We start from the raw sequence: 14629 nt of genomic DNA on the forward strand, positions 1-14629 counted from the left end.
CTTTTTATGCAAACAGGAAGGAGACAGAAAAATATTTTCTTTGCTGTAGTGAATTTCCTCTGATAGGTCAATAACTGCTCATTTGTAAAACTGGTCTCGTTTGTTAACAAACAAACAAAAAACGGAACGGAACCCCCCCACACCTCTACGTATTTCGTTATCATGAATCTTTTTTTTTCCCCATGAAGGTTTTTTGTGCTTCCATTGTTCTCCAAATGTTATTAAATCGTGTTGAATTGTATTCGATTATATCAGAGAAAGGAAACGGATGCACAATAAAAAAAAATGCCTCTACCTGGCTTGGAAAAAAATGACAATATGGTTACACATAAAAAATCCAAATGTTCACTTCTTTCTTCTTCTCCTCCTGAGCAGAGACTAAGTATTAACCAGTGTGAAATCCGTCATTTCAAATGCAAATTTCAAATCAATGCAAACATATTTGAAAATGAATAGTAAATATGCAGCATGGGACAGTAAACAACAAATAAAAACCATTAGAGGTAGACTTTGAGTTAAGCAGAACAAGTGCTTTAATTGGTTTGAGTGAACGCTTATGGAATGGAGTGTATTATTATCATCATCATCATTAAATGTGAAGAACAATAAACATACATCATCAATTTGGCCTCTCTGCCACTGAAAGGGAACTCTCACCAACCACTATCAAACAGCAATAAACACACACTCACACATACACACACAGTAATGTGTAATAAGTCTTTTAGTTGTAGTCTAAAAGTACTCAGGACTGTTGAGAGGCCGAAGCTCAAATTTGCAGGAGTGGATGTTTCCTGGCCTGGTGCTGTTCAATTCAAAGTATTCAATCACTTTCAAAAATTTTTTTCTCAACAAAGATTAGTTGATTTTAAATTTTAAGGCCAAAGGGAATTGTTTCCACCTCTGCAGATCTTGCCTGGCCTCTGGTCATTTGCATTTGTGTCCAAATTCTCCCTTAACACTTGATAAACCACATGAACAAAGGGCTGTTTCTCATAACTTTGGACATGTTCACATATCAGCGATGCACACCTCGCTCCATCTCCCAGTGCATGTAAAAAAAACAAATTCAGTTCAAACAAACAGACACATTTTACTATACACAATGTTCTTCAAGCTCATGTGGGGTAGTTCTGACTGCTGCTTAAAGATGCTTTTGGCAAGTTACCGTGGCAGCAGGTCGACTGTTGGGTGGGGTTAATGGCTGAAGGAGCTCATTCATGAGAGAAGTCACAAAAGCATGGACTTATTCATTTCAAGGTACAGCAGCAGGGCGCATGTGTTGTTATCGGCTTTAATTTGCATCTGTTCAAGTCTGGCATCATCATCGCCTTACTTATACATGAGATTCAGACTTTATATTCCCAAAACAAAAGAGAGAAAAAAAATCTCACTCTCCCAGCATGCACTGCTCTGTTTTCTACTTGCTGACTAAAGGGAAGCCTCCAGGGCCAAACAGAGCAAAGCAGACTAGAAGATGATTGTGTTCCCTCATTGCCTGTTTTTCTTTATGACACACAATCTATGTACAGTATGAGCTACGTGACAATAGAAACAAAACAGCCCATTAATAGTGAAAGAACACAGAAATATCAATTAACCACTGACTCAGGATGAACTATCAGCTGATGACCTCCCTGATAACAAGCAGGTGATCGGGGTTACACACAAAGTAAGAGAACATAAACCTGTTTCAGAAATGAGTAGGAGTTGTACATCAACAGTATGTGAAATTTTGGACAAACACTTAAAAAACAAAATCACATTCCTGAAATCTGCGGTTAGAAGGTAAACGTGATGACGATGCTGACAGACTCCTGAGGTGAGGGGGTCGGGGACAGCCGTCAGTTAGCGAGGACGAGCACGACAAAACACAATCACATTCCACAATGCACTTCCACACACGCACGCACGTTCTTTATAAAGGCAGGACCAGCGTGAACGAACAAGGGATTAATATCAGCAGACAGCGCCTCACTCCGAGGACGAGGAAAGGGACGCCTGCACACACTGAATAACCACAATGACAGATTTGAATTTACAGGAATCCAAACCGATCCATCATATTCAAATTTAAGACAGCTATTCACCTTTTATGTCGGTTAAAACACAATCATTAGAATGGTTTTGTTTAACTGACTGAACAATATGAACCAATCTAAATACAGAGGTGTTGAAGTGGAGGTTGAGTAGGGGGTTGGAAATTAAAGTTGGAAATAATGCATGTCAAAGTAAACACCCTATTATTAAAATAACCTTTTAGCTTTGTTTTAAAAAAAGATTACAAAATATAAAATTAAATAATTTTGGAGTATAAAGGCACACATCTTGCACAGTGTATACAATGAAAAACAGTTATTTAAAGCATGGAAGGGACTATTTCACACTGAACAGCTCACAGATCGGGTTAAAGTGAAGGGACACAAAGAGAACCTGAACAGCCAACAACACAGACTAGAGGGAAAAGGAAACTTAGTCCTGTGACATGCAAATTTTTTTTACGGCTTTTTCTTTTAAAAGTACATCTATAGTAAGTATTGTATAAATTCAAGCAGTATCATTCTTCATTTACCACAGCACCATCATTCGTTCCCAAGGGTGGCTCCTTTTTTTTTTACTTAAATACAACTGTATTTCATGACTAAAATCCAATGTAAAAATATAAATGTGAATATATTCTATGATATCCAAACAAACATATTGTGATGGAAGCTTTTTGCATGGGTTACAATAATCAAGGAGGACAACTTTACTTGTTTTAGTTGGTTATCCAGAAGTGATACACAACATCACACGCACAACAACTTTTCTCACTTACACACAAGTATATTGCATTTCCCTTGTTAAGACCGTATCAACTAATTGGGATCGTATTCGTAACATTTGGTTCCTTTCCTCTTGTGCAAAATATACAAAGAAAACCTCAAACAGAAACAAAAAAAAATATTACCACATCAATTCATAAAACTGCCAAATTCAAACACAGATAAACCACCTTTAAAAATGTTAACGATAACAATACAAACATGGATGAATAACAGACGAGGTTAGAGAAGAGAATGATGCTGTGGGTGTTAATGACTCATTTTTACATCTGCACCAACTCTCCCCAACCTCCCTCCCCTTTCTTTCCCCCCACTTTACAACTTTTGAACACTGACACACACACATCGTTTGCCACCATCGAGTGTGTGCTGGTACGATGCTGGAGGTAAACAGTCTTCTGCCTGCCCTAAACGCACAGTCACACTAATGCCTGGTCCCAAAACCCACCACCCCAACACCGTAGAGTGCTTCTAAAAAGGATTGGAAAGGTTAGTTTCCTAAAGCCCTGTACACAGAACTCAGCCACGTTTCCCTTCTAATATTGCAGTAAAATATTCCCAACCAATCCCTACAGTAAGAAGCACCCATAGGTGAGAACTTGTGGATGAGACGGAATCTGCGATCAGGCCCCAACAGATTCAAAGAGAGCAGAGTTCCTTTCCCTCTTTGTTGCAGCGCATGTAACACAACAAGAGCTCCTAACCTCTAACAACAAATAAAAGTGCAACATTTTTGATTTACTCATAAGGTGCTGATGGCAACAGAAACGTGAGGGCTGTTGATGTTTCAATCTGACACCCTATATGAAGATATAACAACTAACTCTGACAGCCACACAAGTCTTCTGGGTCATACCCTGCCACAGGAACAGAAACCAGGCCTACATAACAATGCTCAACAAGTAAACAACACTAACTGTGTGCTAAAATCCCTCTTCATCTCATTTTATAAAGGTACATATCCTTCCCTTAATCATTCTCAATCACTGTGCAGCACAATAAAGCGAAAGGGACAAAGCACGGACAGCCACTGCGGTGCAACTAGTACTGAAAACAAGCATCAGGATGTATTTACTCAACACATCATCTCTACTAATGAGAAGTGTCTGTTGTGAGTGTGGCTAGAGGATAACCCAGAAGCTCAATTTATTAACTGTGCATGAAGGGAACGGGGGTGGCGTCTAATGGGTGCAGGGGGACCCCAAATGGGAAGATTTGTTTGGCTGAGTGCTTGTACAGCATTTGGGTGGAGGGGGTCTGGCTGTTGGCCTATTGGAAGACTGCTTCCCACTTCCTGAAATGAAGCAATTGCATTAGGCGAGGCTCAACATGAACGTCCTTGTTAAATCTTCTCTTTGCTAGAGGGACCTCGCCTTGTGCCGTAATCTGACCTCTGCACTCCCTTTGACCTAACACGATACACATCCTATCCTCCCCTATCTCCCCCTAAACATCGTAAGGGAAAGAATAGTACAACATCAAAATAAAAATAAAAATAAAAATGCAGGGTGCTGGATGTTATATTAGAGGCAATAAAAAAGCCATATTCCCACATAAACAACCATACAGACAAAAACAAATTATATAAAAAAAACATAATGACGTGGACGCTTGCTTTCAACACCCTTATCATCCAAAGTAATACATGAACAAAAGTCAACAGAGGAGGTTAAATGTAAACGAATGATGTTTTTTTTTTAGCTGCAGAGTGTGGCACGCCACTGAAAGAGAGAGAAAGAAACAAACAGGAAGGGATGAGGAGAATGCATGAGGGAGAGTGATACAAAGCCATCACAGCACCTTATTAATTCAGCCTCTCGATGGTTTTTCTCTCCATCACTTCTCTTCCCTGCCCCACTCCCCACTTGCCCTCCCTTTCCCATGTGCCTCTGTGCCCCCCTGTGGCTCCTCGAGGCTATGACAGGATAGTGGTGATGAAATCGTAAAACCTCTTGGAGTACTGCTCTGGGTTCACTGTGGAGATCTCCGCTCCAGCCTGTAGAGGGACACAGAGACGACTGGTCATATATCACATGCGGTATATTTGTCTTGTAACTCGTCAGTATTATCATGATTTTCTTTAACAGAACAATTTTCTCTTGTATGCAGCTACTGACCCCATGTTTGACAGTCTTGGCGGCGTGAGCAGCTTTCTTCTTGGCATCGTAGTGCTGCAGGATGTCTATGACAGCCATGAAGTAAACCTCCTTCCTGGGAGCACCTGTAGTTTGAAACAAATGGATCAGTATCTGTATTTGCACATCTTACATTGTGTCATCATGCAAAAGCAGGTATTGTTAAGAAAGCATCTAATACCCAGTAGGGGGAGCTCTAAGCACTGTATATGTTATTTAGTTGTTGAATACAACCCTCACACTGTAATGGTTGTGTTTAACATTGTAACATAAGGCTGAAAAATGCACGTATTTGGCTTCTCACTATCATGGCTTTTGATGGCGTAGACGTCAATGGCGGGATCGAACTCTCCAGGTGACAGAGGCTTGTTGCTATCCAATGTGTTGCTGGGGCTGTCAGGGGGTGTTCCAATACCCCCTCCGTCACTCTCGCCCTCCTCCTCAGCCTCATTGTCCTCGCTCTCCACGTCTTCCTGCTCGGCCCGGTCTACATCGTGGATCCCCACCAGCAGACTGTAGTCCATGAGCTTCAGCTGGGCCAGGAACTGAGGATGACGGAAGATGGCGGGACGGGAGGGCAAATAAAAATTAGTGAGGAGATGGGAGGGGTAAAAGAGGAGGGAGATGACAGAGAACATGTGTTAATCAAGACAGGGTGGGCTGAAGAAAGGACAGGCTTTTTTAGTAATCGTCATTGACACATACCTCCACATCTTTCCTGAGCTTCTCCAGGAACATTTTCTTGTTCTCTCCATCAATATGGATCTTCTGCCCATCATTGATGAAGTCATTGTCCTTGTAGGTGGGCAGCTCCTTGGCCTGCCCATTAGTATCGAAGATTAGCGGCCAAATAAACAACAGTCAAAACCACAACACTAGACATTCCAAACCTAAGAGGCATTGTACTGTAGGCAGTGGACCTGGGCAAAAATGCGATAAAAATCCAATGCTCAAATCAAGTTGTGTTCATTACTGGCTTAGAAAATGAGTAAGTATCCATATATAGTAGTACTGGTTTAGATATGTGACATAAATTGTCAAAATGGATTCAAAATATAAGATTTACTAAAAGCAATAATGCCAGCATGGGTGTTCATCTTTTTTGCCCAGAAAACTTACAGAACATTAACAATTTAATACACTGCATAGGTAGTTACGCAGGATTAAAAGAAAGCATATAGCTGTCTCGATCAACACTAAGAATTAAGGCGTATTTCAAAATGCCTGATGACAAAGATTAATTCTAATCCTTGACATAAGTCATGTCAACAGCGCGTTTAACTGCATCTGTCTGACAAGACAATCTTGCATGTTGAAATACCCCCCATTGGCATAAATGAGTATTTGAGCCTGTGGTTTGTTAGATAAGCCTGTCTGATTCAGCCCAATACAACACATATTACTGGTGAAATGAGTTGGCTGACAAAGTACCAGGCAGTCTGTCCAAACCAAGGCTGACTGTGTAGAAATCGTACATGCAGCATGCTCACAGCAGAGTACAGATCCATCTGATGCACCCTTTCGCATAGTTTCCATATTGTTTTCGTGAAATAAATTAATTTACCAATATCATGAAACACAGGGCACTCTGTATTTATCTTTGTGGCACATTGCACAGGAGTTTGGACAGCCTTTTAAATGCATCTGGTAGATCTTTACACTTTGTGTCATGAAATAAAAGGACGTCCAACTCGAAGCACTGAAACATCCTCGTTTGCACTGAGCTGGTCTCCGAAAAGCATCCCATTCTTTTCAGTTTGATAACAAAATAATCCCCGAGACAAATGACACAAACATTGGTCATCTAAGATGCTTCTAGGAAACCAGACTGTAGTTGGCATCTAATATAAAACTAATTTTGTAACTCCAGGCAGCGCACTGTGTCTTTGGGACGGATTCCCACTATTCAACCTACAAGCAGAATGAAGGAGTTTCCTATTTAAGTGTCTGTCTACTGGGATTAATTGTCTTCTTAACCAGGCTGCTGCAGCAGCCTGTAGGGGGAAGAGGTGTTATGTGAGGAGGGACAGGGCCTAGTTCTGAGTCACTGAGGAAAAAGAGAGCAGGACATGAGGTAACAGGGCAGCAGCAGCAGTTTAGCTACTACAGTGTTTCTATGGCAGAAGGAGAAGAGCAGCAACACAACAGCACTTTGTAGCACTATAGAATGAGGTTGGACAGCACACACTGACACACATACATACACATACAGATAATACCTTAACACAGATGACGACAGGAATACATCTCACAAGATAAGACATTTGAGCACATATATACAGACATAGACCTCCAATTTGCAAGAGATATGGGATGTACAACTTGCTAGACTGAATATAGATGCGACATAAAAAATAAATGAGGCCAACTGCAAAGAGTAAACATAACCTGAAAGCATTTTGCAGGCCTGTCACCTAAACAGACAGCTCAACTCTTACATTCATCCATCTTGCTATGCTTACGTTTGCAACTGTCTTTTATTTCCATGCCGTACATTCTCAGCCTTTCTAACCGATTCATCAAATCTTGTGCTCTCTCCCAGTCATGCATTGGATTCTATCAGTGGGTCTGTTACTGATCTTCTCTTTTACAATGACTGCAATGAAACTTGTCTGACTCTTGAGTGATACACAACATTGAGTAAGTAGAAAAAGAACAAGATATATTAAAGGGAGGAAGAGAGGAGAGGGTTTGCTAGTGAAGCTTGTAAGGCTGTTTGACAAGTGAATTTCCCCACCGACCTTAAAAAATCAGAAAAAATCTAATTTATTTTCTGTCTCCCATCAGCTGGTTGGTAAATGGATCTTGGCCTTTGGCAACGTTGATGTCTTGCTGTCTCTAAAGTACCATGCCTTTCTGTAGGTTTTGTGTTAAACAAACACAGAGGAGTTCCTTGACCTTTGTATCCAGTTATACTCCTACTGATGTGTTCAGCCATAGATTAACATCCACCAGCAGGTTTCACATCTGTGACATGCAGTTTTCATTTATGAGGTCTGACCGTGACAAATGACAGATTTTAAACCATTTATCATGAACAGTCATCGTCTGTTAAACTTTATCTTTTTGAAATGTCTTTTCAATACTTAGATCAGCTACTAGCAAACCAGCAGATTCATATCAACGACATGCAAGGCAACGTGAATCAGGCACTCCACGTGTTTCTTTAGCATTGTTATACGTGTGTATCATTTATGCACAATCAACTGTTTGGATGTGTATGAAGACAGCGTGCTCTTGAAAACAAAACAGTTTGGGAGTATGGAAGTTGGACATAAAAAATTAAATATATCACCCTTCAAATAGTTATCAATGGATTATTTTGTTAAATGTTCTCTCCTTGACTAAACTATTTCTATCTCTATACTAAAAAAAACCCATAAAGGACTATGGTTTGGTTCCTCCCTAAAACTGGAAACAATGTTTCCAGCTATACTGACTCATAAAAACGCTTATTATTTCAGCAGGCTGTGGATGATAACTATAATAATAATAGTAATAAAACCAGATGAGAGTTACATTGCCTTTGGTCAGATTATCAGAGAATGCTATACAGCCTTATGAAAGCAAAAGAAAACAATCACCTAACACACTAAACTCTGAGACCAGTTATCAACTCGTCTCCCAAGGCACCAGCTCATCTACTGCTAAACAAGTGTTTTGGCTGCAGTGGGTACAAGACATAGAGCCAGGACACCTTATCTGCTGCACTCTATTGACTTGGGGCGGTTCTCTCCATCACAAGATATATAATTGCTTGCTTTTGACTCTTCAGAAACTATTCATTACCAATTTAAAACACAAACTCTCTTAGTTTCAGTTTTAAACTTGGAATAAAAATAACAAAGCAAGGAAGTTCTCCCTCTAAAATAAATAACTAAAAACTTCCAGGAATGTAACCAGTAAATACTTTCTCTTTCCACCTCTGGTTCCTGATTTTTTCCCTTCCCATTCACGTCACCACCTGCTCTTTTACTTCATGTTAACTGGTGTTTCACATACATATTGGTGCTGTTGAGTGAATGGTGGGAACAACAAAAAAACAAACTGTCTGGCAAAACTAAAACTGAACTTGCTGGCAAGTTGAGCAAAAGGTGACTGTAAATGGATGAAAAGTGTGCAAAATATGGTCTGTAAACAGTGTGTCAGCTTGGAGAAGACGAGGAAACGAAAATGCTCGGCCGTACAAAAATAAATAAATAAATAAAAAAAGATTGGTTTAATAGATCATGCCTGGTATATGAGCCCTGGTTTCTCTTACATCTCTTACGTGTTTCATGGCGCAGTAAAAGCGCGTGGCAATCCGCAGTGTTTGCAGCCTTTGCTGAACGTTACCAGATTTGGGCCGCGGGGGCACATCCTCTGGTTGGGGCGGCTGCTAGAAAAGGAGGAGCGAGGGAGGGTCGGTAGGGGTGGAGGAGAGGAGAGAAGAAAGGAGAGAGGAAGGGAGGAAGGAAGTTGGAAGTAAAGGCAAAGTGTTTAAAAGGTAACAGAACACAATTGTTTTTTCAAATTGGTAGAGGGCTGGAAAGGGCATGAACGCGAAAGATCCGTCTTCTTAACAGTCTGCTTACACTGGTATTAGGACTGTTTCCCAGCCGGGTAGAGAAAGGGAGCAGCCTGCAGTGCTACTCTAAGGAGGCTAGGAGCTGGAGCTACGAAGAGCAAGCTAACAAACAAACTAATTTGCAATCTATAAATCTGTATTCTGCCAAACATCAATTGAGGTGTGGAACTATTTCTAAGGGCGTACAATTACCTGGACAAGGTGCTACTAATGAAATGTCAAGGCAGTTCACACTCAGTCATACAGACACATTAAAGCCATGTGCCCCCACAGGAGATACTAGCCGGCGCTGGCGTGAGGAGAGAGAGGAGAGTCAACAAAAACAACAAACAACTGCAGCAGATAGCGACTGAGCAGAGACCGAGTGGAGCCAGGTGGTATTCCACAAACCAAGGACCAGTAGTAATAACATACAAACAAAACCTGTGCACTTTCCAGGTCACATAACAAATACTGCGATCGCACGAGTGAGCAACACCAGTGTTCGCTAAATTGTGGGTCAGTGTCCTAAATGGGTCATAAACAGGTTTTTTTTTGTGGTTTACAAGGTAAAATGTATGTAACTAGAATGGTTTGATGGACCTAGATAAGTCCAAATTTAGGTAGTTTGGGCTCTAGTTAAGTTAATTTGAGAGTAAAAAAAAATGATGACAAACCCACTGATGATCTGCTTGGTAAAATGCCTTACATAAAATGTGTCAGAAAGCCAATTGCTGCAGTTTGATAGCCAAAACCCTGCGACAGCAGCTGCTAAGAACAGCAAAATGTATTTTATTAAAAGAAAAATACATATCATATGTGGGTAGAACAGAACATGTCCACAATGTGCAACAGAATGGAGCAGGTGTTCAAACACATCGGAATGTGTTAGAAATAATGTCACTTCAAAAAAGATGCAGAAAAACATTATATACCATGCAGATGCATGCATGAAAGGGAGACGGTCATGCAGAACCCTGCCGTGCCTTTTGTTTGTGTGTGTATGAAGCATTTTTTTATTTTTACACACACACTGTACATTCTAAACAAAACTTGTGATTTTCCTTTAATAACCACTGAGCACTTTTAGTAGTGAACTTCAGGTTATTTAAGAATATCTGTAAGTGTGTGTAAGTACACACATGCTGTGGAGAAACCAACATGTCTCTCATCACATCCTTGTCTTTGATGTCTGAGTTGTGTCTATGACACCTGTTTTGTGTGTACACATTCAAAAGTATGTGTGTTCACGTACTTTTCACCCTGCATGTGAGTAAGAATAGCAGCTTAGAGGCTTCACTTATTAAGGCAATAACTTTACAATGCTTACTGTATTAGCTGCAATTACTGATAGGTTAAACAACCCCAAACTAACAGCAACAACTTCTGTTTATATGCGAGTTAGGTGTCAGTGGTAGTGAGTGTTGCAAAACATCTTCATTCATATTAGCTTGACTAGACTGTAAATGGTGCTTCACACACAGCTGAGCTGGAGAAAAAATGAGGTCACACAGGAGCCTCACGTGTGTTTTAAATCCTCAGCTACTTTGTTTTTCCGTTCATCTGTTTTAACCCCAATAATGTTTTGTTTCTTCTTCCATTTACAGTTGGCTATATTTAGTTCGGGGACTCCCTGAAGTCTTCCATGCCTCACTGCATGGTGCCCCACAATTAAGCTCCTGTAAAACCCGGTGGAAAGTTCAAACCTCTCTGGGTCAAAACTGTAATGCTTTCACATAAAAAAACCTGTTTCATGGTCAAACCTTAGCAGAGCGACGTGTGGAAACATGCAATGAGAAACAAAACACTTTGGACAAACACCCCCTTCAAATACTGCTGAGCTGACAGGTCAAACGAACAGTGGTCCAAGGTAAAAGTGTTCAAGGACGCTGTCAGACACTCCCATCACCCAACAGGTCAAAGTCTTTATCTATAAAAAATATATATTGTTTATACCTGCTAAAATATCTGTTCTAGTTGTTAGCTAATACAAGTATAAGAGTAAGCACAGAGAACCATCAGGTCCTTCACAGTGTCACAAATTATTTTCAACAGGTGACTGTCCCAACAGCCAAGATCAAAAAACTCAAAACAGCCTCACATAAACAGCAACATTTCCACACTCATAGTCCCACACTCATATACTGCTCACACACAAAGCCCAGGCAGATACACAAATACACAGAAAACACACCACACACGACTAGAGCCCCACAGATCTGTCAACCAATATTATCAACCGATATTTTGTCTATCAAAAGCATTGGTATCTGTGTATACATGTTGTCCAATATAAAAAGCTTTTATACACAATATATAATTATATAAATAATAAATTATGCTTGTAGTGATTTAGAAATGTAATATTTATTTGGTCAATTGACTGACAACAAATATACATTACTGATGTTAATTTAGCTATTTATTTAAGTTTAAATTATTCTTATGAATTCTAGACTTGTATATATAATGTATAATATTGCTTAATATTCTTCAACAAAGTAATTGTTAAAGTAAGCAGCCTTCTGATTATCTTTGTATAGTCAGAATGGTGAAGAATTAGTGCTCAATCCACATGGAAAAGGTCTATTTTCATTCCAGCTCAAAAAATTCACTAGATCAGCTACCATATCCGTAATCTGTGAATATTTCCCTCTAAAATCAGTATGCCTTTCAAAAATCCCAGTCGGGCTCTACAAAGGACTACTCAAAATCATGAGACATCGGATTGAATAACACTCAACACACACCCACCCACCCACCAACACACCTCTCAGTCTTTCACACACAGACAGCAGGCAGGGGAACTGATGGAACAGCAGAAGCAAGGTTAGAGGGGATGAGGCAAATTAAAGAGACACAAAAAGCGTGCAGGGGCTAGAAAGGGAATGGGGTGATGAAGTAGGTGCTAACTGAAGGAGATGGATATTTGCTACTGTCATTCCCACCCAAAGGGGAACAAAAGCAGACACAAAAATTGTGTTAGTTGGGCCATTTGGGTGATGACAGTGAGCCTGGAATTGTTTTAAGCTGTGTCGGTTATTCAAACAACTGGGAACACAGTTTGTTCTCTCTCATTCTCTAATTGTCCACATGGCTTTTAATGGACATGGAGTTCCATCAGAATAACTGACTCATTTTCAGTACATGACAGTGTTTAAATTACCTGAAAGATAGACAACTAATGTTTAGTGTATTTGTAAAAAAAAGTTTCTGAACACATTTTAACTGCCCTTGTTCCTTACATGAACATACCACCAGAATTAAGATGTCAGTGTTGTGCAAAATATATGTAAGTGTCCATCTGTTCAATCCACACTGACTCCGACCTCTACTGTCATCAGACACAGCTGTTCTTTCAGCAATGATGTGCTGATAGGCAGCTGTCTGTCAATGGACAAGAATAGATTTTGAGTAACTATGTGAAAAGTAGTACAAAAAGAAACTAGAAATTCCCTCTACAAAATACAGAAAATGGAGATTGCTTCACAAAGTCCCCCAAAAAGAAAAGACTTGGAGCATAAAACAGTGGTTTGCATATTAACAAGGTGGCGTCGGTGTGGATACCTTGTAGCTCACATGTTCTGAAAGATAGATGATGGATGAAATCACCACAGACGCTTTAAAAACACGCTGGCCGTGTGGATTCTCTTGTTTCTTTTGATGTTTTAAAAAAAAAAGTTTATAACCATTGTTATCTTGTTTGATGCATTTGTTGAGTATGCTTTTAAATTGCAGCATTCTGTCTCTTTAAGTTAAGAGGCCCTGTCTCTTCTGAGGTCAGAACTTGTGTTGCTATATGTAACAGTGGATCCTGGCTCACGGCAGGTGACTGTACCTTTTCCTTGTCGCTGGCCTCTCTTGCCACAGTGGAACCCTAGAAACAAAAGAAAGGAAATTACCCTCAGTAACCCGGTTGTACGTAGAACCACAGGAAAGTGCTGCTTCAGTCTTTCCACACCACCCTACTTATACTCATTCCTGCAGATACTCATAACCCTTATGCATGTCTGAACACAAAAGCTCACCCTATTAGGCATGCAAGGTGCAATGGCTTAAAATGGATTAAAACAGTTTCCCTCTGTTCTAAGACGGGTTTCATGGTGCTCCAGGCCTGATTTAGAACACCTTGTAATCAATGGATAATGCCTGTTATGTTAAACATACAATCCAACATTGTTCAACAAAACAGCTTATACAAAACATCTGAAATACAAACCAGACTATTTCGAGGGAAAACCCTACCCACAAAAACCATCAAATAAACATTTTCATTCTTGCAACAAAAGCTCAGATAATCTTTTCCCTTTTCCCCAGCCTACCTTAAGATCATATTTTTTGAAGACGGAAAGGCGGTGAGAGAAGACATTGCGTGTAACAATCATGTAGGTCTCATCTCCATCCACGGTAAGCCGGTACATCCCTAGAAACTGAGGCAGCAGCGTGTTGCCATGGCACTCCACAATGAACTATGAAAAGAGAGTGAGGAATATGAATTTAAGGCCCCTTTAAAGTCACAATGTATGTTTGCTGCTCATGTTTAAGTTGAGACAGCATGAAATAAAAAAAAAGGCTTATAAAAAGACTGCAGGCTCCCTTTAGTGTCATTCTGTGATCAACTGAAAACTGACAAATGGACAGAAGGGCTCTAAAACACTGCAACAGCTGTCCTGGGTAATTGTGTAAATGTGATTCCAGATATTTTTTTTAAATTTATTGATGAATTCAAAATAAAGAGCTGCTCCTTCAGAGAATGATAGAGAAACACAGTGTTTCTATCAAGTAAGTGTTCTAAGTGTTCGTATCAGAAGAGGGTATTATAGGAGTAAAATTCTGTTTCTTTGGTATTTTGAGTCGACCACAGATACATGGTTTAAGAAAGATGATCTTATGTCCCATTACTATACCACATTGTAACATAAGCTGTTTTCACCTGATGATATTTCTTAAGAATGTTATGCATCTCTGCCACATCCTCGCTGCTGATGGTCTTGATGACGTAGCGTTTATCGTAAGAGGTATGGAAGCGGGCCCCGCTCCGTCCCTGGGCCTCACTGTTCAAAGGAGCACTGCGTGTCAGAGAGTTCTGAAAACACACAGACAGAAAGTTTTGAACAATGTTT

The 14629-nt window shown here is 40.1% G+C and overlaps 1 protein-coding gene across 3 annotated transcripts in view; it reads right to left on the bottom strand.

Annotated features, from left to right (window-relative positions):
• Positions 1 to 509: 509 nt before the first annotated feature.
• pip4k2aa (phosphatidylinositol-5-phosphate 4-kinase, type II, alpha a) overlaps positions 510 to 14629 on the bottom strand; it is a 31628-nt gene continuing 17508 nt past the window's right edge. Inside the window, exons 4-11 of one of the 3 annotated variants that reach the window (XM_059326583.1) lie at positions 14440 to 14592; positions 13829 to 13975; positions 13345 to 13383; positions 9231 to 9338; positions 5666 to 5779; positions 5265 to 5505; positions 4943 to 5046; positions 510 to 4821 (exon numbers count right to left, since the gene is read on the bottom strand). In XM_059326583.1, coding sequence (XP_059182566.1) covers positions 4741 to 4821; positions 4943 to 5046; positions 5265 to 5505; positions 5666 to 5779; positions 9231 to 9338; positions 13345 to 13383; positions 13829 to 13975; positions 14440 to 14592 — 987 coding nt within the window. In that variant the 3' untranslated portion in view covers positions 510 to 4740. Of the gene's footprint in view, positions 4822 to 4942; positions 5047 to 5264; positions 5506 to 5665; positions 5780 to 9221; positions 9339 to 13344; positions 13384 to 13828; positions 13976 to 14439; positions 14593 to 14629 lie in introns of all 3 variants that reach the window. The other 2 variants (XM_059326582.1, XM_059326584.1) reach the window with 2 other exon arrangements.

Source organism: Centropristis striata, chromosome 23, assembly GCF_030273125.1.
Source record: "Centropristis striata isolate RG_2023a ecotype Rhode Island chromosome 23, C.striata_1.0, whole genome shotgun sequence".
Taxonomy (NCBI): Eukaryota; Metazoa; Chordata; class Actinopteri; order Perciformes; family Serranidae; genus Centropristis; species Centropristis striata.